The sequence below is a fragment of the Equus asinus genome, chromosome 2 (assembly GCF_041296235.1).
Source record: "Equus asinus isolate D_3611 breed Donkey chromosome 2, EquAss-T2T_v2, whole genome shotgun sequence".
NCBI classification, from domain to species: Eukaryota; Metazoa; Chordata; class Mammalia; order Perissodactyla; family Equidae; genus Equus; species Equus asinus.
This window is the reverse complement of record NC_091791.1, coordinates 189,617,672-189,642,415: the sequence shown is the minus strand read 5'-3', so window position 1 is coordinate 189,642,415 and position 24,744 is coordinate 189,617,672. Positions and strand designations below refer to the sequence as shown.

At 36.0% G+C, this 24,744-nt stretch overlaps 1 protein-coding gene across 1 annotated transcript in view; it reads left to right on the top strand.

Moving 5' to 3' along the window:
* Positions 1 to 24,744, top strand: part of MDGA2 (MAM domain containing glycosylphosphatidylinositol anchor 2) — a 780,771-nt gene that overhangs the window by 472,439 nt on the left and 283,588 nt on the right. Inside the window, 1 exon segment of the mRNA XM_044765576.2 lies at positions 11,358 to 11,554. Within this exon segment, the coding sequence (XP_044621511.1) occupies positions 11,358 to 11,554 (197 nt within the window).

The window sequence follows — 24,744 nt, the reverse complement described above, 5'->3', positions numbered from 1 at the left end:
TGATAAAATTATAAAATATAAAATATTTTAAAATATAAATAAATTTATGCAAATATAATGTCAATATAAAATACTTATGTTTTTATATGTAAAAAACCCAAAAGACTCTTGGGAAAAAAATTCTAGAATGTTTGGAAGAATATAAAAGTGAATGCATGTAACTGACGTATACAAAAATTAATAGCTCTATTTTAGTAATAAACAATGGCAAAGGAAAAATATTTCACTCATAACTTCAAAAAATTATGAAATGTTTAGGAAAAAATTTTCAAAAGTGGTGTAGAATCTAAATGAAGAAAGTAGGAATTCATATTTTAAAATGTAATATATATTTTGAATTAATGGAAAGATATGTTTTCGAGAAAATACATCTAACAAAGCATAAAATATCCCAAATTAATAAATGAATTTAATGAATTTACAAATCATCTCTAGAGTTTTGTGTTTAGATGATATTTTAATTTGAGTAAATAAAATAACCTAGACATTAGCTGGAAGACAGAAACCTGAGAATAATCTAGAAGGTGTGAAATAGAACAGCAGTGAGGGGCTGGGACAAAGTGAAGTTGTCTTACTAGAATTTAGAAGGTAAAAATCTACTCTAGAGGCTGGTACAGTGTCACAGCGGTTAAGTTCGAACGTTCCACTTCAGCGCCCTGGGGTTTACTGGTTCGGATCCTGGGTGCAGACCTACGCACCACTTGTCAAGCCATACTGTGGTGGGCATCCCACATATAAAGCAGAGGAAGATGGGCACAAATGTTAGCTCAGGACCAGTCTTCCTCAGCTAAAAAAGAGGAAGATTGGCGGCAGCTGTTAGCTCAGGGCTACTCTTCCTCAAAAAATAAATAAATAAATAAAAGTCTACTCTATCACATTAATATGGTTTTGCATAGGGATAGACAAATAAATTCATACAACAGAGAAGATAAATCAGAAACAGATCTAATATATATGAGAATTTAACATATGATAAAGTTGGTTTTCAATTCATTGTAAGAGGATGAAATATTAAATGGTGCTGCTGTTACTGATTCTCCATTGGAAAGAAAATAAAAGTAGACCTCTAAATGACAGGATACTCAAAATTCAACTCTTGATGGAGTAAAGACCTCGTGTGCAATCTAGGGGAAAACTAGGCATATTTTACTGTACTTTACAATCCAAAGTTATACAGAAAAGATAATATTTTGTTACATAAAAATTATTTTGTCTAGGAAAAAATATCTCAAGCAAAATTAATAGACAAATAATCATCAAAAGGTTATAATCTGTCATATACAAAGAGATTTTTAAAATTTTTAGAGAAAAAGGCAACCAACCTAAGAGAAAAAGAGACCAACAATGTGAGTTGGCAGTTCAAGGAAGAAAAGTCTAGGTGGCCATTTAACAAATGAAAAGACACTCAAATTCACTAGTAGTTGTGGAAAGGCAGTCCACAGTGACAGCTACTGCCTCACACAATCAGAATGCACAAAAATTTAGAACAGCAAAGAAATCCATCATGCTGAGACATAGTAAAAACGACGCTCATAGGCTTATGGTGAAATGTATATTTATTTTGGAAAGAAAACAGGCAAAAAGTTTCAACTACTTAGAAGCCATTTTCCCACTTATAAGAATTTCTCCCATCCAAATAAAGCCACCAGTTTGAAAGTATATGTTCAGAGGCCATTAATATGGCGTTATTCGCGGAGTGAAAAAACTGGAAATAAGGTTAATGCCCATAATAGTGGAATAGTTGAATCAATTATGTACATTCATGTCCAGGGATGTGGTACAAATATAAAAAAAAAAGGATTAAAGCTCTACTTTGGAGTGATTTCCATGAGATATTTTATGTGCAAAAAGCAAGATTTTTTTTTAAAAGTGTTATAAGATTAATTTTATAGAAAGACAAACAAAACCCTTAGGCATGTGCACACACAAATGTGTGCATGTATATGAGCCTGAAGAAAAACATAGAAGAATATCAGGATGTTAACATGGGTTCCATAGGGAGGTCAGGGTATGAAAGAAGAGAGTGGAATGGGAAACAAGTTTTAAGAAGAAGAAAACAAACATATATATATACACATATAATATATATACATCTTATATGTATATATATGTATGATATGTGTATATATATTATATATGTATTATATACATATAATATATATACAGGTTATAACATAAATTTATACATATTTTAAAGTAATGTTATATAGAATATATAATGCAATACGTTATATATAATGTATACACATAAATTACCACTGTGTGTGTGTCTATATATATAAAGAAATTTTAAAAATTCAGATCCCTTGTTATCTTCATTTTTCAAGAGTTTCATAGGAAAAGGGTAAGAGGAGGTCAAGGGAAAATCCTGAAACAGTATTTCTAGGCAAGCTGAAAGTTCAAAAACTTATTCCTCCAGAATCAAAGGCAGAATCATCAAGATAATACTGGCTTAAGAGCTATAAAATGTGATTACATGTATTTTTAAAAATTTTAGAAGGTGCAATGTATTCTAATTTGCGTGAATAGATGAGTAAGAATCAAATTTTGAATAAGCATGAGTCTAAATCTTATAGATAGCTTCACTCCTATAAATATCCCATTTGGAGAATTTGGCTGTAAGTACTCATTTTGTCTGTTTTCCTTTATGGGTTATCAGATAAAGTTAGTCATTGTTCAAAAATCACTATACAAGAAAAGACATGAAATGTTTCTTGTCGTCAATACTTGCTCAAAATTTCTCATTGATTTGTCTAAGAAAGCAGTGCTGTTTTGTATCGGTATCTGCAGAAAGTGCTACAAATTATTGACATCGAGTAAAGTGCCTTGTTCTTGACAGTTGCTATGTCTAACAATGATTTGATTAGTTTCTCTTTTGTATAACTTCAAAGCAACGTAATTTTATTCAGGTTAGTTAGTTAGCATTATCTGTTGTTAGGTACATTCATCCCACAGTTATAATAGTAACAAATTCTTACCCATAAAGTGGAGAACTAATATATTTGAGAAACTTTAATGCCTCCAAGTGTATTGAGTGGTTATTTTCCTTAAGAAAATATGTTTGGATTTCTTTTGCCTTAAAAATAAGATTTTTAAGATTTCTGGAACTTCTCGGAGGGAAAGATGACATCCAATACAGTAGCCAGTGTGTCTTTGCCATCTGGGTTTTCAGATTCATTTGGTTTAATTCAAAGATTAAAGACAGAAAAATTGGACCAAATGGTGGCATAAACCCCTGTGGAAAATATGCTTCTGCTGTGATTATTTTTGAGATTAATTGATTCTTTAACTTGTAACTACACCCCGTGACTTCAGTTTCAGTTAATAACTGGTTCACATAAGCACATAGATTAACCTGTGCCAGTGCATGCTGGGAGACGAGTTAACTCTTTCATGTGACTCGAGTACCCCAGTTTAACTAGATAATGGACTAGATAATGCTGCCATGATTTAGTAGACCTTATCTCAAACAGGGCTAGCTAGTATATAAGGACTAATTTTGGATTCTTTTCATGTAAAAATTCTATTGATGAAAAGATAGGGAGGAGTCAAAAATAATTCTAGGTTTTCTAGCCTAAAAGACTGGAGGCTTGAGTGAAAACCTCCAAAAAACAGGGACACACTGCTGATAAAAGAAATCTTAAATAATGTTGAGATGTAAAATCCTAATATTTATATCATAATTATACCATTAAATGATAATTCTTTATTGAAATATATAATAATATATATAATATTATGTAAAAATATATAATAAATGGTATTCAAACATTGACCATTTTCCTAAAGCTTCCTATTGTTTTATTTTTTCCTTATATACTCCTGGATCTTCCCTATTTGAATTTAAATATATCTTTCCCAGCTTATAGGAAAACATATCTGTGAAAACAAAGCAACACCCCTTGATCACGTGTCGTCCTCCAGCTATGCCCCTAACTCTTTCTTGTCAGAGTCAAGTTTCCTGGAAGGATTAGAGCCATTAATCTCTCCATGTTTTCAGCTGTCTTCACTCTTTAAGGCATAGAAACGTGACTGTTGGTCCCATTAATCCACTGACACACCTCTGGTGAAGGTCACCAATGAGCTATTCCTCACCAAATTTAAAGTCACTTTCCAGTTCTATTCTTACATTGGTTTCTTTTCAGCATTTTTTCTCCTTGTCAACCTCTCCATGGCAGTGAAAGTATTTTTAACATTTATTTTGTTTCCCATTAATTTGTTTTGTCTCCACTTCTTTCATCATTTTTCCCCAGTCTTTTTCAAATGTGTCCCTTCTTCTTGGCTCCATTTGGTGCTGCCCAGGGCTCTCTCACTGGATCTTTCCTCTTCTCGTTCTGCACACTCCTGCGTCGTCTCATTTCCTCACACAGCATACTGATGACTCCCAAATCCCTCTCTGTAGCCCAGACTTCTCGTTCTGGCTCCGTTTATGCTCTCTGGGATGAGGGGAGCTATAGGTGGTTGTCCTTCAGCATGATCTAAACATAAATCAGCAAATCCACCTTTCCCAGCCTCCCTCCTCTGTCCTTCCCAGGCCAGGTACAAGTCTCACTTTACATTTCATGTTTCAGTTAACGCACTGTCTACCCAACTGCCTAAGCCAGGTCCTTGGAGAGCTGCCTTAACTCCTACCTTTCTCTCAGCCCTATAGCTAATGAGTCACACAGTTCAGTTTATGTAAGTTTCTAGGGCTAAGAAAGGTAGCTTACATCATCATATTTTTTTTTAATTTTCTTAAAATGATTTTAATTTGTCAGTTCCTAGCATATTTAATCAGCCAAAGAAAGAGTTTCCAGAAAATTACTTCAGTTAGAAAGGAGTAGCTGTTGTATTTATGGGAATTTTTCTTAACATCATTATATTATGTATGGGGAGCCTTGCCATACATATGGAATGTGTGGGTAGCCTATGGTATGTAGGGCTATGTGTGGATAACCATATCATATCATATGATCAACCTCAATGAAAATTGATTCATTTCCTTTACATTGATACATTAGACTATTGTTGAGTACTTATGTCCATTATGTCCAGTTTTAGGGACACAAACATGACTAAGTTATGCATCTTATGCACATAGGGGTACATAATATAGAAAAGCATATTAGTTATGATATTAATATGTATTTTAAGCAAATATTTGTATATCAAACAATGTATTCAATGATTTACTTTATAAATGTGAAGAATTTTGTCCTCTGTTAAATAACAAAAATTGTTATGTCCTTTACTTCAAAGAACATTTTGTATTTGTCAATGATTATCGTATCTAGGTGTTTGAATTTCACATACTTAGCCCATAAAATTTAAAGAAATTTATTTTAAAGAGAAGATATAAGTGCAAGTAAAACATCGGTGATAACAGAAAATAGTCCATGTGGTTCTGTAGTATTATCAAAGCCATTTAGTATGAAAATTGACTACTAAATAAATATGTAGAAAAGGCCCATGCTCCCTGCCACATATATAAAAACTGAAGAAAATTAGATATGGTAACCTCAAAGTCCTTGGATAAAACTGTATAGCAGGCACTCTGTCTGAATCCCGGGAGTGTTGGAAGCTGTGCGCTCTCAGGTGAATCCCTCTCATGAAATTGTCCTCAGCTGGAAGAGCCACATGACCTAAGGTCAAGCCTCCTCACCAGGGAAGCCCTAATCCAGTGATGGATCAGTGTCCTCTGCAGAACAACTCTGCAAGACCATCTCACTCTGCAGTTCCTTCTGGATCATCTGGTCACTTTGTAGTGATGCATCACATTTAACTCTTCTCATTGCTTAATCCTACTTCTTTTTTTGCACACCACCACAAGAACTGAGCCTGAAGATACTCCCCAATACATTTCCTAAAGGCATGTCTTCATTGAAGAATCATATTTCCAAGGAATCAATCTAGATGGTTTGAGGAAGCAGACTTTAAAATAAAATGTTAAAGATGGATCACCTGTTAGTCCACTAACTGACTGGCAATGAGGACCCCATTGCTGGTGGTAGGTGGACCACTGATAGCCCTTGAATGCTATAGTGGTGAAATTGTTAAAATCTTCACCAGTGGTGACGGAGGATAGATACCACTGGAAGGTAATGCACTGTGAATTCAATATCTCAGGCTTTTGAGGAATTCAAGAGAAAGTAATTATAAGGACAATGGAATCAGTTTCTGCTGAGTTCTATTCATGCAGTGGAGAAAAAAATAAAAGGCCGAGTGCGATTAATCATGGACTGAAGGTGATGGGTGAGAATAAGAAGGCCTCTTTAGCAGTATATAAAGAGATTCTGATCTTCTTTAGCCAGGGGTCATTAAAGCTGATAATAAGGCTTAGGAATTATTTAAAAGTATAGCAGCGCTTCAGAGAAGCTTGAATCCTCAGCAGGAAATTTTCAGACCTTGAACTCTTTGACTAGAGGGGAGACAGTCACCAGAAAGAACCCTGCAAGACCACAGCAAATGTATATGGTAATAATTCTCCCAATTCTTTCTCAAAAGAACCTATATTCATATACTTGAATAACTATACTAGGAAAAGGGGACTTCTGAAACATTTTGAGGACGGTGATACATCCCATCCAAGTTGACCATGACACCTAAGATTCTACAGAATATTCAAGTCCTTGTACTATTAGAGTTGGTCATTTGGGTGCCAGGTAATAAACGGAGTCGTGGCCCACAGCTGGCTCACATTGGGTCTCCTAGTCCACAGATCCCCACCCTGTTGTCATTTACCCAGTCTCTAACTGTGTGATTGGAATGAACATAGTACTTGTCAGAACCTCCGTATTGATTCCTTGGCCCTTGGAGTCAGAGCTTATAGGCTCTGAATAAGCTTGAAATGTGGGATATCATCTGTAAAGGCTGATGACTCTACTGCCGCTACTGTGTATCTAACCTGGCAGCAACAGAGAACAACACTTGGCTCTTGATAAAGCACTATCCTTTAAGAATTCTGGTTAATCCCTTGGTAGAAAATTGAATACATTACACCTTTTTAACCCTAAAAGTGACAGTTCATCATTTTGGCTGAATTTGACATATATTCTGAGTATGGATTTTTCTGCTGACATCAGCCAGCAGCAGCCCTATCCAAAGGTTTTTAGAGGGTTTTATTCTTAACACATGATCCTAGCTAGCCACTCATGGGACCAGAAGCACATTTTACAGCAGTGAAGATGTAGCAGTAGGCACATTGCCATGGGCTTCTCTGATCATATTGTATTCTACACTGCCTAAAAATGCCAACTTACTAGCATGATAGAATGGTCTTTGGAAGAGACAGCTGTGTCTTAGAGAGAGAATATCTGGTAAGGAGGGAGTGCTGTCCTCCAAGATGCAATATACGTTCAAAATCAATGACCATTATTATGTGACCCTTTTTTTTCTTCTGTAGAATGCATAGGTTCAAGAACCAAGGAGTGACCCTACTTACTACCACCACACTCAGTGACCCAGTTGGGGACTCTATGCTTCCCTTCCCGCAACTCTGGGTTCTGCCAGCTTAGAATTCCTAGTTCTCAGAAGGGGCAAAAGCTTCTCTTAAATGGCACAGCAAGAGTCCCATTAATCCTTAAGCCGTGGCTGCTACTCAGTTACATTAGGCTTCCTTTGTTGGGAAACAGCAGCTAAGAGGTGTCACCATCTTGGCAGAAGGAACTGGCCTGTGTGATCAGCCAGGGGTAGGGCTGTTGTTACACAGTGAGGCAGTGAAGAACATGTTTGATACCCAGTTGATCCACTGAGTCATTTCTTCATATTCTTTTGTCTAATTTTGGAGGCAAACAGTCAAGTACATCAGCAATGGCTTGAGAAGGGCACAGTGACCCAGGGTTGAAAATACTCAGTAACAAAGGTCTGGTAACCTTACTAGGTAAGCTACTTATACCAAAAGATGTACTAGACCAGAATAAGAACAGTCTAGAATGGTAATAGTAGAAGGAGATGGTGAATATCACCCCACTAGAGTTCCTTTTGAAAGTTTCCCCAGAAAAGGCGACTAACCAAAATCCTCGAGTAGCTTTTCTCAGGCAGAGTGAATTATCGTAGCTAGCGAGTAGATCTGAATGGATGCTATAATGCGCCGGCCAGATCCCTTCCTCAGGACTGAAGCGCTCATTCCTCCAGCTGCTGAGAGTTTTAGCAGCTGAAGGCTATCAGCTGAATCCTTCTCTTGAAATTGCCCAAAACTAAGCATTGCCCTAAACCCAAGGTCATACCCCCTAGTGGCGAAGAGCACACACGCAAGTACTGGTTGATGGGAGAGGGGTGATGTGTAAAAGCTTAGCTCCCTTGCCTGAGGGCAGGACAGCTCTGAGGGGACATCAGGGCTCCAAAACTTCTCTAGAGCTTCTGCGACCTTTGTGGCAACTATACTGTAGTTCAACTCTCTTCCTCAACAGTCTTGCGTCCTTCACTCCCTCACATGTGTTGATCTAGAAGGTCCTTCCCAGTGTGCTTCCTTCACACATATCTCTGTCCTGGAGTCTCTTTTCCAAGAAACCTCACCTAAGCCAAATACACACATTCAGTTCCACTCAGAAATATATAGAATGTGTATTAAACATATATTTTCAGTGATATATACATGACATATGTGATATATGTTACTTAAATATATTAAATCTGTTCTTTAGTCATGCCATTATTTGACTTGTTTAAAAGAAATCTTGTTTTTGGCATGTTTATTTTTAAATCTAAAAAATTATCATGTAAGAGTTTTATGAAGTAGAGATTCCCAAAATGGGAGAATCCAACAGATAATTCTGCCAATACCATGTTCAGTAAGCCATTGGCCCAGGGTTAGGTTCTCAGAAGGCTGGTGACCCGAAACTCATCTAGATCAGGGAAGAGCATGTTTAAATGATTGTTAGGTTTGATCTGTTCCTGACTGAGCCTGTCAACACCACTGCCTGACAACAGAGCTAGGGACACGTCAATAAATGGTTGTTGCGAAGTACAATATGATTAACAATTTGGAACCCAAGGAGAGTCACCATTGTCACAGTGTGTTCCATCCAATTCTCTTCTCTTCCTGTGTTTTTCACAGCATAACACAGCTCCTGTCTTCCAATAATGAGACTATAACTAAAAGAATTATGTTTTGTACAAGAAAAAATTAATTGATCACAACTGGCTCACAGTACCTTTTTTTCAAGTCACTAAGGCTGCTTTCAGCTAATCAGTCTCTGTAGAAACTGACTTCTGTGTGAAGGCCTAATCACCAAATAAGCAAATATTTGATGGATTTCAAAGCCCTTTAAACATTTCATGATGATGATGTCGGTACCTCTGAGTTCTCCAACTTATTAAGCCAGACTGCACATGCCCCTGCACAGCTAATGGAGTGAACTGGAACTGCCTGAAACGGCCCCAAAAGGCACCAGTTGTTCTGCAAATTTACACTACTAAAATTAGAGCCCTTTGAGGTAGCTGTGAAAAGATTCTAATGTTGGAAAAGAAAACCTCAGTGTTGCAAAACTAGAAATCTAAGTAGAGCTGTCAAGCAAGTCACATTTGGAAAAAACAACTTTTCGAACTGGAGAGATTTGAGATTCTGTGCTTTGATTCCTTAGGGCAACTGTTACTTCACTACGTTTGCTGGCTTTTTATTATTTTAACACATCGAAAAGAATCTTTTGTAAGGAACAATGTCTTTTAAATATTCAGAGTAGCATATGCTCACACACCTTACTATTTCTATATTTATGAATTTGGTAGCTTCTTTTCGAGCTTCACATAAAAATATTTGTCATGTAGAAACATTTCAGAGCCTAAACAAGTGGGAAAGGGGCATTTTTACCTGTTTAAAATGAGAGTTGAGTGCATTATGGATTGGTGAGATAAAGGTAGGAAAACAACATACAATTATTGGGAGTCTAAATAAAACCCCAGTCATGATAATAATAATGGTAAAATAATATTACGAACTTTTATAGGGTATTTACTATGTGCCCCAAGGCTTTATGGACAATCTCATCTAATCCTACAATAGCCGTAATAAGATGCTACAATTGTTATTCCCATTTTATTGGTAAAGAAATTCAAGACCACAAAAGTGAAGTTACCTTTCAGAGTTATAAAGATAAATGGGGTAAATTAATATTTAAATACAGCAAATGTTTGTACCACTTTTAATAAGTACATACTAAATTTATACTAGCACATGGAACCAAGAGCCTGCTCTTTTATTTTTCCCATTTTTAACTGATATATAATTGACATATTACATTAGTTTCAGTGCACAACATAATGATTCAATATTTATATGTATTGCAAAACAATCACGACCACAGTCTAGTTAACATCCATCACCATGCGTAGTTACAAGGTTTTTTTTCTTCTGATGAGAGCCTTTAACGTCTACTCTCTTAGCAACTTTCAAATGTACGATACAGTTGTTTTAAAGCAAGTACGTTTCTTAATTTCTTTTTCTCTTGAAAAAAGAACCTGGGATATGATATATCAGGGGATGACGGTCCATGGCAGATTGTGGCCCAGGAGCCAAATCTGGGTGGGGCCCCTACATCTATAAATAAAGTTCTTTGAAACTCAGCCACATTCCTTGTTCACTCACTTACCTGTGGTCTTTGGCTGATTTCACACGACAGTGGTAGAGTTGAGTAGTTGAGACAAATCTGTATGACCCACAAACCCCAAGATATTTATGAATTGTTTTTTTTTTTCCAGAAAATATTCATTAAACCCTTGGTATATATCTGTTCTTTAGAATCCATGTAAAATGGCAAAAATTTATTTCTAGTATTCAGTAACAGAAATATTAATGCCTTTTAATAGTACCTTCTCTTAGCACAGTTCAAAGTATCAAATATGATCTAGGATATAAAATCTAAGATGAAAGAAAAATTTAACCCAGTAGAAGATCGTAGTTTCTTACTGTAAATATTAGAATAATCTGTAATCACAATTTTTTGATTGTTTTTAATGTGTCAGTAATAAATAGTTTGAAAAACAAGTATGTTAAGGGAAAGAGTTAATTGAGCTGCTTGACATTTATTTCTCTGTCATTATGGTTCATTGTTTTGGCTAATCTCTTGAATTTGAGGGTTTTGAACTCTAATCTCTCTCATGGAGCTGTTTTATGTGGCTGTTGGGAAAATGTAGGAAATATGCAAATTCCTTTGTACCATCTCAACAAATAGAGATCTTAAGAAATAGCTATTACTTGTCTTTACCTCCTATCATTGGAAGTTTCTCTGCAAATGAGTTCAATAAACTCAGTGAAAAAAATGAGTCTAGTGATAAGCAATATAATCAATTAGGAAAACGCATCTTTGGTTAGTTTTATGTGCAATACTTTACAAGCCATGTTAACTCATAACATTGTCACTTGGTTGTTTTTATTTTTCTAGATTTGGATGATCCGGTAGTAACTGTGCATCAAAGTATAGGCGAAGCGAAAGAACAATTTTACTATGAGAGAACGGTGTTCCTCCGCTGCGTTGCCAATTCCAACCCACCTGTCCGGTACAGCTGGAGACGCGGCCAGGAGGTGTTACTACAAGGATCTGACAAAGGCGTTGAGATTTATGAACCCTTCTTTACCCAGGTAGGAAAGAAGGTATAGTATTTCCACCCTGCTCGGGTAGAATACTTTCCTAATTCAGGCAGCATGCAATATTACATCTATTTGAAAAGATAGTTTCTCCAAACCTGGCTTTTAAAAAAACAATGTGTTCTTGACTGAGAGATCAGAGGACTCAAAAAATGCAGGACAGCTGGTTTATTTTTTGTGTGGTAGGTAAATTTAAAATGTTAACTCTTGAAAAAAGTTTTAAATTAGTGTATCCTATTTCTTTATCCAGAGTTTACCTAGGTTTGACTATGAAGTATGTAATTATACATTTGCTGACTGCTTTGTTTTTTGTGAAAAACATTTCTTAAAAGAAGAGATTTTGATTTCCCCATTTGCAGTGATAAATAGGTTTTAAAAGAATGAAGAAATCTACTTGAAATTTATTTGGCTTTTGTTTTAGGAAAAAAGCTATCTAATTTCCTTTGTTCAGTTTTGGTTTTGACTTAAAGAATAGAGCCTTAATTATGTAAAAGCTGCACTATCTAATGAGTCATTAAAAACTTATTTAATAAAAATAAAAATTGAATTAATTTTACATAGAGTGAATGTAAAATGAAATATTCTTCTGTAATGTATTGAAAGTGGCAAATTAATAATTCTTGATGAAGACATTCAAATTTGTAGGAATATTCAAATGCTGTTATTATAAAGCTTTTTTGATAACTGGAAAGGAGCAAAAACCAATTTAACAAAGAAAAAGTTTTAAATTAAGAAAATGCATTTCGAAAAATATTCAAAATAGTTGTGACAATGAATAATAAAAAAACCCATGAGCTAGGCAACAAGATAGACAGGGATTTGACTATATTATATGTAGTTTTGAGGCATCTATATGTCCATAACTAGGGAAATATACAACCAAATTTAAAATATTGTGAATATTCTACTTCAAAATTTTCAAGATCATTACAAGTTTCACATCTCAACTCTCTAATGCCATAAGATTATCCTGAGTTTGTAAATTTCCCAGGATCCCGTTTTTCACCATTAAATTTATTTTCTTAAATATAGTGAAACATTTAGTTGTAATGTCTAAGGCCTGACCACTTTCAAATTAATTTAATTGTCAATGTTTAGATATGAACTGTGAACGAATGCAGTGATTATGCAAAAGCATCTATACATACCATATATATATATTTCTATGTGTTGTTACTTAAAGATATAGAACAGCTGTGACTTGCCAAAATATAAATGTCTGAAAATTATCTTAGCACATACATTACTATTGAATCCACCGTGACACAGTGTTGTAGACCTTTTTGATCTGACCCTCTCTTGACTCAGGCCAGTAGGGCCTCAGCTCTTCTCTGCCATTCGGCAGGATCACGATTTCCTCATTTATTCTGCACTATGGTATTTCCTTCTTAATTTTGTACTAAAATCATTTTTTTTTAATTTGGAGAAGTTAACAGTATGTGCATGCTTGGATGCCTCTAGAGTTTAGAAATTTAGATAAATGATCACCTACCACGTATTTGATTCTTCTGTGGTCAATTTCTTTCTAAAGTGTGGACATCGTGAAAATTTAGAAAACGTATCTTCTTGCCTAACATCATAATGTTTACAGATGCTGAGGTAATTCTAACCACCTATTCACGATATGGTTATTTCCAACTTGCGCATGGCTCTGATCACTTGCACGTGAACACATGGGCCTTGTTCAAATTTGGAGAAAATATTTATACTTTCAAAATAATCAGGAATTTGCTTTGACATGATCAAACAAGTGCAATCAAACTTTTCATTTGTTCTTTTGAGTTTGTTGCTATTTCTATGCTAGCAACTCTAAAACATCATCTTATAAGAGCTCTCAAACTAGTAGCTATTGATTTTGCCTTTTAAAAGTAACTTTTATTGTCTCTTCCTTCTTTTTCTTCCCCCATTCTTTTAGGAGAAAACAAATGTTTTTAATTTAAACATTTCAGTACTGGTCCTTCCTTCTAAATGAGTACCAGCCTTTCCAATGCCGTATGTCACAGGCTTTCTCCACCTTTGGCTGTGCTAGTAACTCTGCTGTTGGACTGTCTGGATTAATTCTCTTAAAAAGTAGCTAAGAAACAAGGAAGCTTTTCTTGCAATTTTGTGTTCTGGATTCACCTGCTGTAGTTGATAATTGCCAATAACATGCAGAAATAGCTCCCATTTAAAAGTGTCTTTCCTGCCTTTGGTTACTTGATGATGTTGCTTCTCTCTCCTTGTGAAATGGCTATATATTTGTATCTGTCCTAACAATCATGTAGGAGCAAGAAACACTTCGATACTTTTGTGTTGTATATTTACGTAATTTGTTAATATTAAGCATACTTTGTAGGCCAAACTGATAGAAACTCTCCAACAGCAGCACATGAAAAATTTAATTCTTAAGGCCACAGAGAATATTGGCTTTTGCATACATGAGAAAACAGTGGAGTTTCTTCATACCGCGCATGTTGATATACTGCACGTGAGCTTGACGTACATGAGCCCAGCCATACCACATGACTTCCATTCTCTCTCCGTGGAATACAGCAGTAGGTTCCTAACTGGCTGTCATGCTTTATTTCAGAAAACTCCAAACATTTGAGTGATCATTTAAAAACATAAATCATTTTTCCTGCTGTAATCTCTCCAGTGGTGTAACCTACAGGACCATGTTTGACCTTGCTCTGATTTGTTCTCTCTTATCTAGGCTTCTGTACCCCATCTACTGTTCTGGTCACACCATCCTTGGACGTGCCTTGGTTGAGCACTCCACAGAGAATGGTGTTTCCTTGGAAACATGGCAGGGTCTTCCTAAGGCTGAGGACTCATCACCTCAGGAAGGCATGCCCTGGCAGATCTAGCTGAAGTCATGTCCCTTCTGTGCCAGTTACTCTTTCCCAGCACCAGGTTTTATTGTACTTTTTTCTTCAAGGCACTGTAACTGTCAAACTATCTTATTTGTGCATTTGAATATGAACTCACTAACTGTAGAGGCTTGGCTTTTCAACAGGTCAAACAGTGCCTGACACGTGGAAGATTCTCAGTACATATGTGTTCAATGTTGAGTCAATACTCCCAGGGAGATGTCTGCATTACTAGCTGTGGGATTAGCTCAAATTGACTCCAAGCTGCTAGTGACTCCCGACTTCCTCTCTGTAACTCTGTCCCTCTTCACCCACTAAAGAAAGCTTAGTGAAATGTCAATGAGAATGATGTTGTAATTGAATCCATTTAAATGCATTTAATTTCCAAACTGTTGATGCTTTCCTAGTTATAATTTTTAATTGATTTCTAGTCTAATTCCACAGTGTTAGAAAGCATGCTCTAAATAATTTCAATTTTAGAAATTGAGACTTGCATTATGCTAAGCCTGTGGTCCACTTTCCTAAATGATCCATGTGCACCACGAAATGTGCATTCCAAAATGGTTGAGTGCCTGTTCTGGCACATTTGTTGATTCTAAAAGCTATTGAGAGAGATTAGTTAATATCTGTAGCCGTGGCTGTGAATTTGTCTATTTCTTCTTTATTTCTAGCAATTTTTGCTTTATATATTTTGAAGATATATTATTAGTACATGCAGAATTAGAATTATTATATCTGCCTGGCAGATTATCAGAAAAACATGTCCTGCTTTGCCTCGAACACTACTTCTTGCCTTAAAGTCTGTCCATCTGTCATTAATTTAACTACATAAGCTTCCTTTTGGTTAGTGTTTTTTTTGGAGAGGAAAACTGTTAAATATTCATTTCTTCTTTCACTTTCAAACTTTCTGTGTCTTTATATTTACAACATGTCACTTGTAACCAGTTGGTAGGTTTTCGTTATTGTTTTAATCCAGTGGGACAACCTTAGTTTTTAGTACGTTTAATCCAACTGATATCTATGTGACTATTTTTGTCTATATATCCACCTGTTTTGTTTTACTTCTCCCTTTTTTGCCTTCTTTTGGATTTGCCAAATATTTTTTTTATTTATTGCATTTTCTCCTCTATTTTACTAAGAGTTTTGAATTATCTTAGTTTAATTTTTGGTTATATCCTGGCACAACGAGAAGGACCTACAACTAGAATATACAACTATGTCCTGGGAGCCTTTGGGGAGAAGAAGAAGAAAATTATACCCTGTATCTTTGATTATTACTTTACCATTTCATCAATAATGATAAAAACTTTGAGTATTTTAACAATATTTATTACCCTGTCTAGTATTTTAATTCTACATATTTTTAAAAATCAGCAAGACATTATTATTTCATTCTTTGAAACAATCATCATCCACTTATATTTGCCAGCATATTTCCCTTTTCCATTTTGAGTTAATTTTCATTTATGATGTGAGGGAATGTTTGAGATCTAATTTCTTTGCAGATAGATATACATGTGTTCTAGCACCATTTATTGAAAAGATCATTCATTTACCACTGAATTTTGTGGGCACTTAAGTTGAAAATCAATTGGTCCTGTATATTAGGGACTCTTTCTGGACTATTCATTCTGTCCTATTGATTTATATGTCTGTGTTTATGCCAATACCACACTATCTTAATTACTGTGGCTTTATAATAAGTCTTGAAATCAGGAAGAATAAGTCCTCCAACTGGGCTCATCTTTTTCAAAATTGTTTTGGATGTTTTATGCCCTTTGTATTTCCACTTAAATTTTGGGATCGTCTTGTCAGTTTCTACAAAAAGGCTGATAAGATTCTGAGTGAGTTTTGTTGAATCTGCAGATCAATTTGAGGAGACTGATATGAAGGTTATTGAACTGAGGATGATTGATATTGGTCAGGTATTATAATTGAGCAAAGAAAAACCTCATCCCCTCCATTCCGATTTTCCTTGCTTGTCATGTGTAGTAATGCCCCATGAACAATTAGAGAGCATATGTAAGATTTTCCAATACCAGTTGTGTTTAGATTTGATAACCTTTGAGATACTGCTTTGAGTCTCTTTGTGTATATGTGTATTTGTCATAAATGCACAGGAAGCTGGTCATTTACTTAAGAAATTCTGGAGAACTTCTTATAAAGGAATTATATCTCGGGGGCTAGGAGCTAGGTGAACATAGCCACTTGGAAATCCAAGGGGTTCTCTTTCAATGGACCATAGCAGATTTACTTTTGTGCGGAAATCACAAATGCAAATGCCTACTGAGAATGATCTGGTAACCAAATCTGTGAATCTTTCTGGTAGCATGAAAATAAGAACTGGTGGGGCTTGCCGTATATGTCTGCTTTTTAGAAAATAGTGCACCACCTGTCACTGCTGGAGTTCAATGTTTGGCCCCCTGGGCTGCTGTTTTTAAACTCTGCTTGAGTCCACAGCTTTTCAGGAGGGATACAGTGGTACATCTGATACCATCACTAGTTTTGTATGACTTCAAATATAGAGAGTTACAGAATAAGCAGGGTTTCTCCAAAAGTTCTGTTGAATCAAAAAACAATTAGAATTAATAGACTGAGAATTCCAGGACTTATTCCAGCCTCCAGGGCACATTTTTATAATATAGATGAATATGATGTAGAGAACATTTTTACCCATGAGTCTGCTTGATAGCAAACAATGTCCTCATTTGTAGCTTCTGACTTCCTTGGAAATTTGGAAGAACTGTGGATTATAGTTGTAATTTTTATGTAGGTTCTAATTTACAAACATCATATCTAGTTGTTTTCCCCCACATTAGAACATAAACCAGGCCTGTAGCCCCATGGCACGGCAGTTAAGTTTGCATGTTCCACGTTGGTGGCCTGGGGTTTGCCGGTTCAAATCCCAGGTGCGGACCTAGCACCACTTATCAAGCCATGCTGTGGCAGGCCTCCCACATATAAAATAGAGGAAGATGGGCACTAATGTTAGCTCAGGGCCAGTCTTCCTCAGCAAGAAGAGGAGGATTGGCACCAGATGTTAGCTCTGGGCTAATCTTCCTCACAAACAAAAGTAAAAAAGAAGATAAACCGCTACACTCCTAAGTAACTATTCAGAGTTGTGTTATTGAGTTAAATGTGTCAATTATTTCTTTGTGTATCAAATTTACTTTAGATTTAAAATTAATTTGGTGTTGTATTCTTGAAATATTTCCCCAAGGTTGACTTTTTCTCACCTTCGTATAATGGCTTTGATATTTGTAATGAGATAGGAATAGTGTTTAATTTTCCTTTTGCTTATTTGTGCTAGTGTCTTTATGTTTATGTGTATATATGGATACGTATTTTGAATTCTTAGGTGTTATTGATTTTTTGGACTCTTCTTTCCCATCAATTGCCTTGTGTACTTTATGAAGAAAAAACTTTCCATGCTAACATTCTTTGTACTTCAATAACATTTTAATTTATTTCCACAGATTCTATGGCCTTTGTGGCTTCATAGTATAAATAAATCCAGTGAAAATAACTGAGATCTAGGGGCCAACCCCATGATGTAGTGGTTGGATTTGCATGCTCTGCTTTGGCAGCTGGGGTTTCGCGGGTTCAGATCCCTTGCGTGGACCTACACTCTGCTCGTCTAGCCATGCTGTGGTGGTGTCCCACGTACAAATTAGAGGAAGACTGGCACAGATGTTAGCTCAGGGACAATATTCCTCGGCAAAAAACAAAAAGACTGAGATCTACTATGTGCAAGATATTGCCAACTCTCTGCCAGAAATACAGAGGTTGCTAGGCAAGGCTCCTCCTCTAACTTGGTTGATATGTATAGAGAGAAGTTAAGAAAAATAGCGATTATGATACAAAGTAAAAATCTTTGTTAAAATAGAGGCGCACAATACTGCTATGGAGAGAGCACTCAGGCTGGAAAGCAGCAGCACCTGCAATATACAGAAGGAAAGCAACATCTCCAAAGACTGGCCATGCCTCTGGTTGGCTGGAGCAATCGGTACTATACATGAGGAACAGTGGATTGTGGAAAGCTGGAAGGGTATCCTGGGAATATATTGCGGAAGGATTCAAATGACAGATCATAAGTCTGCTTATTTTTTAATGTCAGAAAATCAGATTTCTTTTAAAGATATTATTATGCTTTGCAATCAATAACAATATCTTGTTTTTAATAAAATAGAATTTCTAAGATAATGAGATCTATCTATCTCACATGCCCATTCATACTGTTAATAACTATATGAATTTGAATTGAATATTCATTTCACCATCCTGTTGAATGACACAATCTTGTTTATACCTTTTTGTAGATAATGCTTCTGGAATTGAATTGGTCTGTGTTCCTCAGGCTGATATGAATTGATAAGCATATGATGTAATAAGTCTAAGAGGAATAATTCTGCTTTTCATACTTTCAGTCACTTGATAGAGAAGATGTAGGCTAGCATATATTGTTATTTAACTTCATAATAAATTATTCATGACAGCTACAAAAAAAAAGTGGAATTGAAAGTGTTTGTTTTACTGATATCTGAAAGTAAATATTAAAAGAAAGTTCCAATTTATTTTATAAGTAAAATGGAAATACTGCTTGAGGCTATGGGTATTATTTCACTAGACAATGTCAACACTGGTGAGGGCCACTGCCTAATATATAGAATACCTTCCCTTTATTTCTTTTATTTAAAAAAAAAGTAGCTTTGCAAGCTTAAATATAGGTGTTGCAGATAGTTTTGTGAATGTCGTGGAAACATGTACTCAAATTTTACAAACTACACTTACTTTTGCTGTTTTTCTAAAACTTTAGTAAGGATGTTCATGACATCATCTTGTGTATTGTAATTACACCGTCTAATTACAAGACTGAACATATTTACATCCATTACATAATTAGTTATAATTAGGCTAATTAGACTAATTATACAATTAGACAATAATCAACTGAAAATTTCTTTTTAGAAATCAGGGAAATTCACATGCAAAAAGCTTTCCAATATCACAGAATATTAAATTTATATGAGTAAGAAAATAAAGTTAATGTTATGTGATAAAAGTTATAAGTAGTAAAGTCTAAATCATTATAAATATATATACATATATATTTAAATGTACACATAAATGCCATTTGTTAGCATATATATGTGCACACATATATTGATATTCTGTTTTGTTATGCATTATGCTATATTTTTTGAAAGTATTCTGGGCTTTGGGAGCTGTTTATTGAGAGGAAGTGGGTCAGCCTGGATGCCCTCACCGTTGCCTGAATGTAGTGAATTAGTTAAGTGGGCAAGGTTCAAATTCTCCCACCCTCTGCCTGTTACTGTCTGCGTTCCTTCGGTAGACTGTCTGTGGTATCCCCCTCCCTCTCTGACGTGCTGCGTAGAGTAATCTTATGTGTTAGCTTAGGTGACTGTCCTGTAGGGTCACACATCTTGGTACCTTGTTTTCTAACTACAAGAAAAATCATCTTAGCTCACCCACTGTAGCTCTCCATTCCCATGATAGCTGAACCCTTGGGAAATTGCGGATGTAGAGTTCACAGTAAAAGTTATTTTTCTATTTATCTGTCCTTCTCATGTACCTGTTTGGCTACACTGTTCTGCATAGAATTAACTAGGATACGCTGTGTGCAAACCTTTATATTTATTAGGCCATACTTGGTCTTTAAAGTGTGAGAATCATCTCAAAGGGTAGTGTGAATTCTCTTTTTAAGCCTTAAAATTTCAATATTACTCTCCAATTTATATTCTATACTTTTGGACATAAACACTGGCAGCTTTCCTGAGCACCAAAACTTAGATACACAAGACATTTCAAGAACACATCCATTAGAAAAGTGACCTCTGCAATTTTGTGACCGGAGCTTCATGCCTGGTGTTTCAGATATACCTGGTTGTCTTCAGTATTTCCCTTGGGGTTTGCTTTTCATTTACATTCTCTTGTTCATAACTGACTGTTCAGTTCTTCTATGGATGGCCCCTAACTCTGCCTCATAAATCTATCTTTCAGCCTACCCTAATGTTAAGATTTTTTTTGTTCCTGTTACTACTAATAGAGTAAATATGGTTGAACAATATTTAGTGAAAACTCATTATGTATAAGACAACAAGTTGGCCCTTGTCTCTTCTAGTCGCCAGTCTCTGCTGAGCTGGCAGCATGCACTGCACAAATGGCAGAGATGGAATTTGAAGTGAAGTTATCTCATATAATGGAAAAGGAAGGGCCAATACAAATATATAATGTAAATGGCAGGAAACATGTGTAAACATATAAAGAAATATTACTGATATAAATAGACAAAAGATATTAACTCAGAAAATAAAGGAGAAAGCATGTAGGAAGAACACAGTTTTAGAGATTGTCTCAGAGGTAAGAGCTTTTAGTTTGAAAACTCTTTCTTGAAATAATGGCTGTCTAGTAATATTCAAAGTAAATGAGGGGTTGTGTGTTGTTTGGTGGAGTAGACAGTTATGGTAGATAAAAATCATGTTTAAGATATTTCCCAAAAAGAGAAGGCAAGCCTTGGTGGAAAAAAAACGGATAGATGAGGCACGTGGCATTAAACACAGAATAAGTAGTGTTGGAATAAATCGAAACCTCCTCTAATAGCCCATCTAATATGATCTCTTCCAAATGCCACAATTTTATGTCATTCCATGCTTCTCATTGCTCTACACTCCAGTCATATTGATTTTCTATCTACCCGTTCAACAGGTCAGCCTTACTACCATATCAAGGTCTCCTCAGTCATGGTTCCCTCTATGTGTACCACACTGTGTCACTCCCTTCCAAATAGCCTTCCAGTTATTCAAGTGTCAGCTCAGATGTGACCTCCTTAGAGATGCCTCCCAGCCCCCCAGCGTGTCCTATGTCAAGCACCTTACCACATCCCCATTTCTTTCTATCACGTTGTCTTGTTTGATTTACTTGGCAGCACTTAGTACTTTTATAGATCATTCTCTGTCTTGTTTAGATATTTATGGTTCCAAACACATAAAGCTCCATGTCTTTCTCTCTGTGTTCCCAGCATTTGGAAAGTACTTGTGTGGAGTCTGCACTGTATGATTATCTGTTCACTGAAATAAGGCTATAGTTAATTTTGTATAAATGTGTTTTGTTGAAGTGTGATATACGTAGAGAAAAGTACCTGAAACCTAAGGGTACAGCTTGATGAGCTTTTGCAGAAGAGATCGTTCCCCTCTTAGTAGCATGAAGATGGAAAAACAGAACTTTGAGCAGGTCATCCACTCTATGGTTGTAGTTAATTTTAAAGCTATTTCTTAAAATGTGATAGACAGGAAGTGCCATGGCCAGGATAAAGTTGAAAGGAATTGACTTTCTATGGTATAATTTTTATTTTTTACAAAGAGCAGGGAGAAGCACAAGAGTTGACCATGGACCTGGTCTAGTAGTCCAACTGCAAATATTTAAAGGTAGAAAAATTACAAAGAAAAAATCAGTTTCTGAGTGATTATTAATGTGACACGTTGTGTAGAAAAGACTGAAAAATGAGGATGATACAAGAAATAATGATATAAGCCAAGGACAGAGTGCTTAGTGAGGAAAAACCAAGTCTAATTTTTATAGATTTTATATTTTTGTATCTTTTATTTTTAAAAGTCATTATGATTATATATTATGACTGCATTTCTCTTTGGAGAATATGATGGGTGGAAAGACCACATTTTAGGTATATCCTGTCAGTACAACAAATATTTATTGAGCAATGGATCTGAAACGCTCCCTACGAGGTGTGGTGAGAGGTACAGGATGCTCTGCTCCTGGGGCCTCATGACTCAGTTATGGAACCTAAGTGAACACATTGAATGATAACTCATAACCAAACACTAAGTAGTGAGCTATAAATAGATGTTATGGTATAAAAATGCAATAGAACTTCCAAAGGAGTAGAATTCCCTTCTAATTTAGGAGGTCAGAAAAGACTTTCCAGAGTATGTACAGATTCTTTTGAACTGCGCTTACGTTCAGATGGGAACAGAAAAAGATTCATATCAAGAAATAAGGAGTGTTTTCTTAAAAAATAGCAGAGTTGGAAATTGTAAAGAGATACCTCAAAATAGTGATGAAACTAATTTGATGAGACTAAAGAGTTTGTGTGAGGAATAAGGAAAAAGTAATTTTCCTTAGACTACGCAGAGTTTCAAATGACATGCTAAATGGGCTTTCAGAGAAGGAGAGCTGCCTAGGGTTTTCTAGGGTGGAAATGACACGACGAAGCCATGCCTGTTGGCAGCACACAGAACAATTAGGATGAAGGAGAGCTGCCGTCCTCCACAGCAGGCAGTATACCACCTTAGCCAAAAGAGGTACTCAAGCAATATTTGTTAACTCAATGGAGGATGAGGATCTAAAGCAAACATGATGCCTATGGGATTGGAAGCAAAGGCCATTTGTGGAAGGAAAATCCAAGACTAATAATCTAAAGCACTCGATGTCATTGACTGTAGGCTGATGAGAAACGGTGAAGAGGGATGAGGACATGAGTTCTCAGTCTGGATTATGGGGAGAATGATGGGGGCTATCCTGAAAAACTAACAATATCAGAAGAGAAAATTTGTCTGCAGTGGTGCTCTGTGTGAGTGAGTGGAACAGTGCACTCATCGAGCGTGATATGCCATTGTCGGCCCCACTGATGAAAGTCTCCATCAGGACATTATCAGAGAACATGAGACGGGGCTAGAGGTTCAAGGTGCAGATAGAGACTTGGGAAAGGACACACACACAGAGATTAAGGGGAGAACCAAGAGACAGAAAACTATGACCTAGAAACAGAAGAGACAGGTCTAACGTTGCCACTGGCAAAGTATGAAGTGGACCTTCTTGTGGGGTTGGGTAATGCGGGAATAAGAGAAGTCAACAAATGAACAACAGCAAGAGAAAGAACGGTCAAAGAGAATTAGGAAACCAGGGTAGATTATCTCAAGAGATCCAGAGGAAGAAAAATGCAAGTGCAAGAGTGTAATTGCTAGCAAACATTGTAACTAAAACTACAGGAAAAATTTGGAAAAGCAGGATTTTACTGATTACCATACTATTGGTGGTTTTTTTCAAGTGTGATTCTTGTTGTTGTTGTTTAGAGATTTGTCAGATGTCTATACATAGATGCTAATTGAAACTAGGATAATGATCAGATTCCACTAGGAGTATATTAGTAGAAGATTACAGACTAAAATTTGTACAATAGATAGAAAATGAAATGGAAATCAACCAAGAAGTGATGAAATTATTATATTTATAATTAATTACCTACACACAAGGGGCTGTCAAAGTTGCATTGGTAATCTAAAGTATTAGAAATAAGCAGAGAATTAGAAAACCATAAAAAAGAAATATTTATTGAATTCAAACACAAAAGCATCATTAATGACATCAGAAGGTACAATTTCAGTGGGGTGTTGAAATAGTATCCAGAAAATATGGATTACAGAATAATTTGTCAGTGGAAACAGAAACAAGAATTGCTGGCAGAATATAATTAACTCTAGGAGAATAAAGGGACTTTATCATTAACTATGTATCAAAATGACGCTGTTCATCCTTTGTATATATTCGAGAATTGTAATCAGTGTATGATTGCTTTTAGAATATTGACTACATATATTCATATCTACTGAGTTCATATCAAGTGCCTAGCAGATTCCGGAAAAATAAATATGTATAAAGCAAAGCCCTGAGTGGTGAAGGACAGGTAATTATAGCACTTTCAACTGAACAGTGTTCATTTAAAGTGTCCTCCTATGCTAAGTCCTGTGCTACGTGCTTGGAACATCATGCTCAGAGCAAGACAGGTACTTACTGGCAAGGGGAGGAGTCTGGCAGAAAATAAATCCATTACCAAAAGAAATGGGAAAGTGAGACTGTGCCATAAAAGGATATAAGCAGATTTCATGAAAAGAGATTCCTCCTTCTCCAGACAGGGAGGAAAGGCTTACCTGTGGAAGTGAGGAGTGTTGGGATTTAAAACTGAAATGAAATTGATTAGAAATACAGAAACGAAGAGCCAGGCATGTGCAAAGGGTCTGTAGCGGAAGGAAGCTGGATGTGCACAAGGTGCTAAGAGAATGAGATAAGACTGGGCAGGCGAGGAGAATGCAGATCGTGTAGAATGGAGATCATACGCTAATAGCTGTTGTGTTTATTTTTTAGAACAAAAGCAAGTCATTCATGTGATTTAAGCAGAGAAATGGTGTGATCAGATTTGCATATTAAGAAAAATCCTGGTTCTGGATTAGATCATGTGATTGCTTGCATTCTTAAACTGTGCTAAGCACAATCAGGAATTTCTCAGCTGAACACAGGATT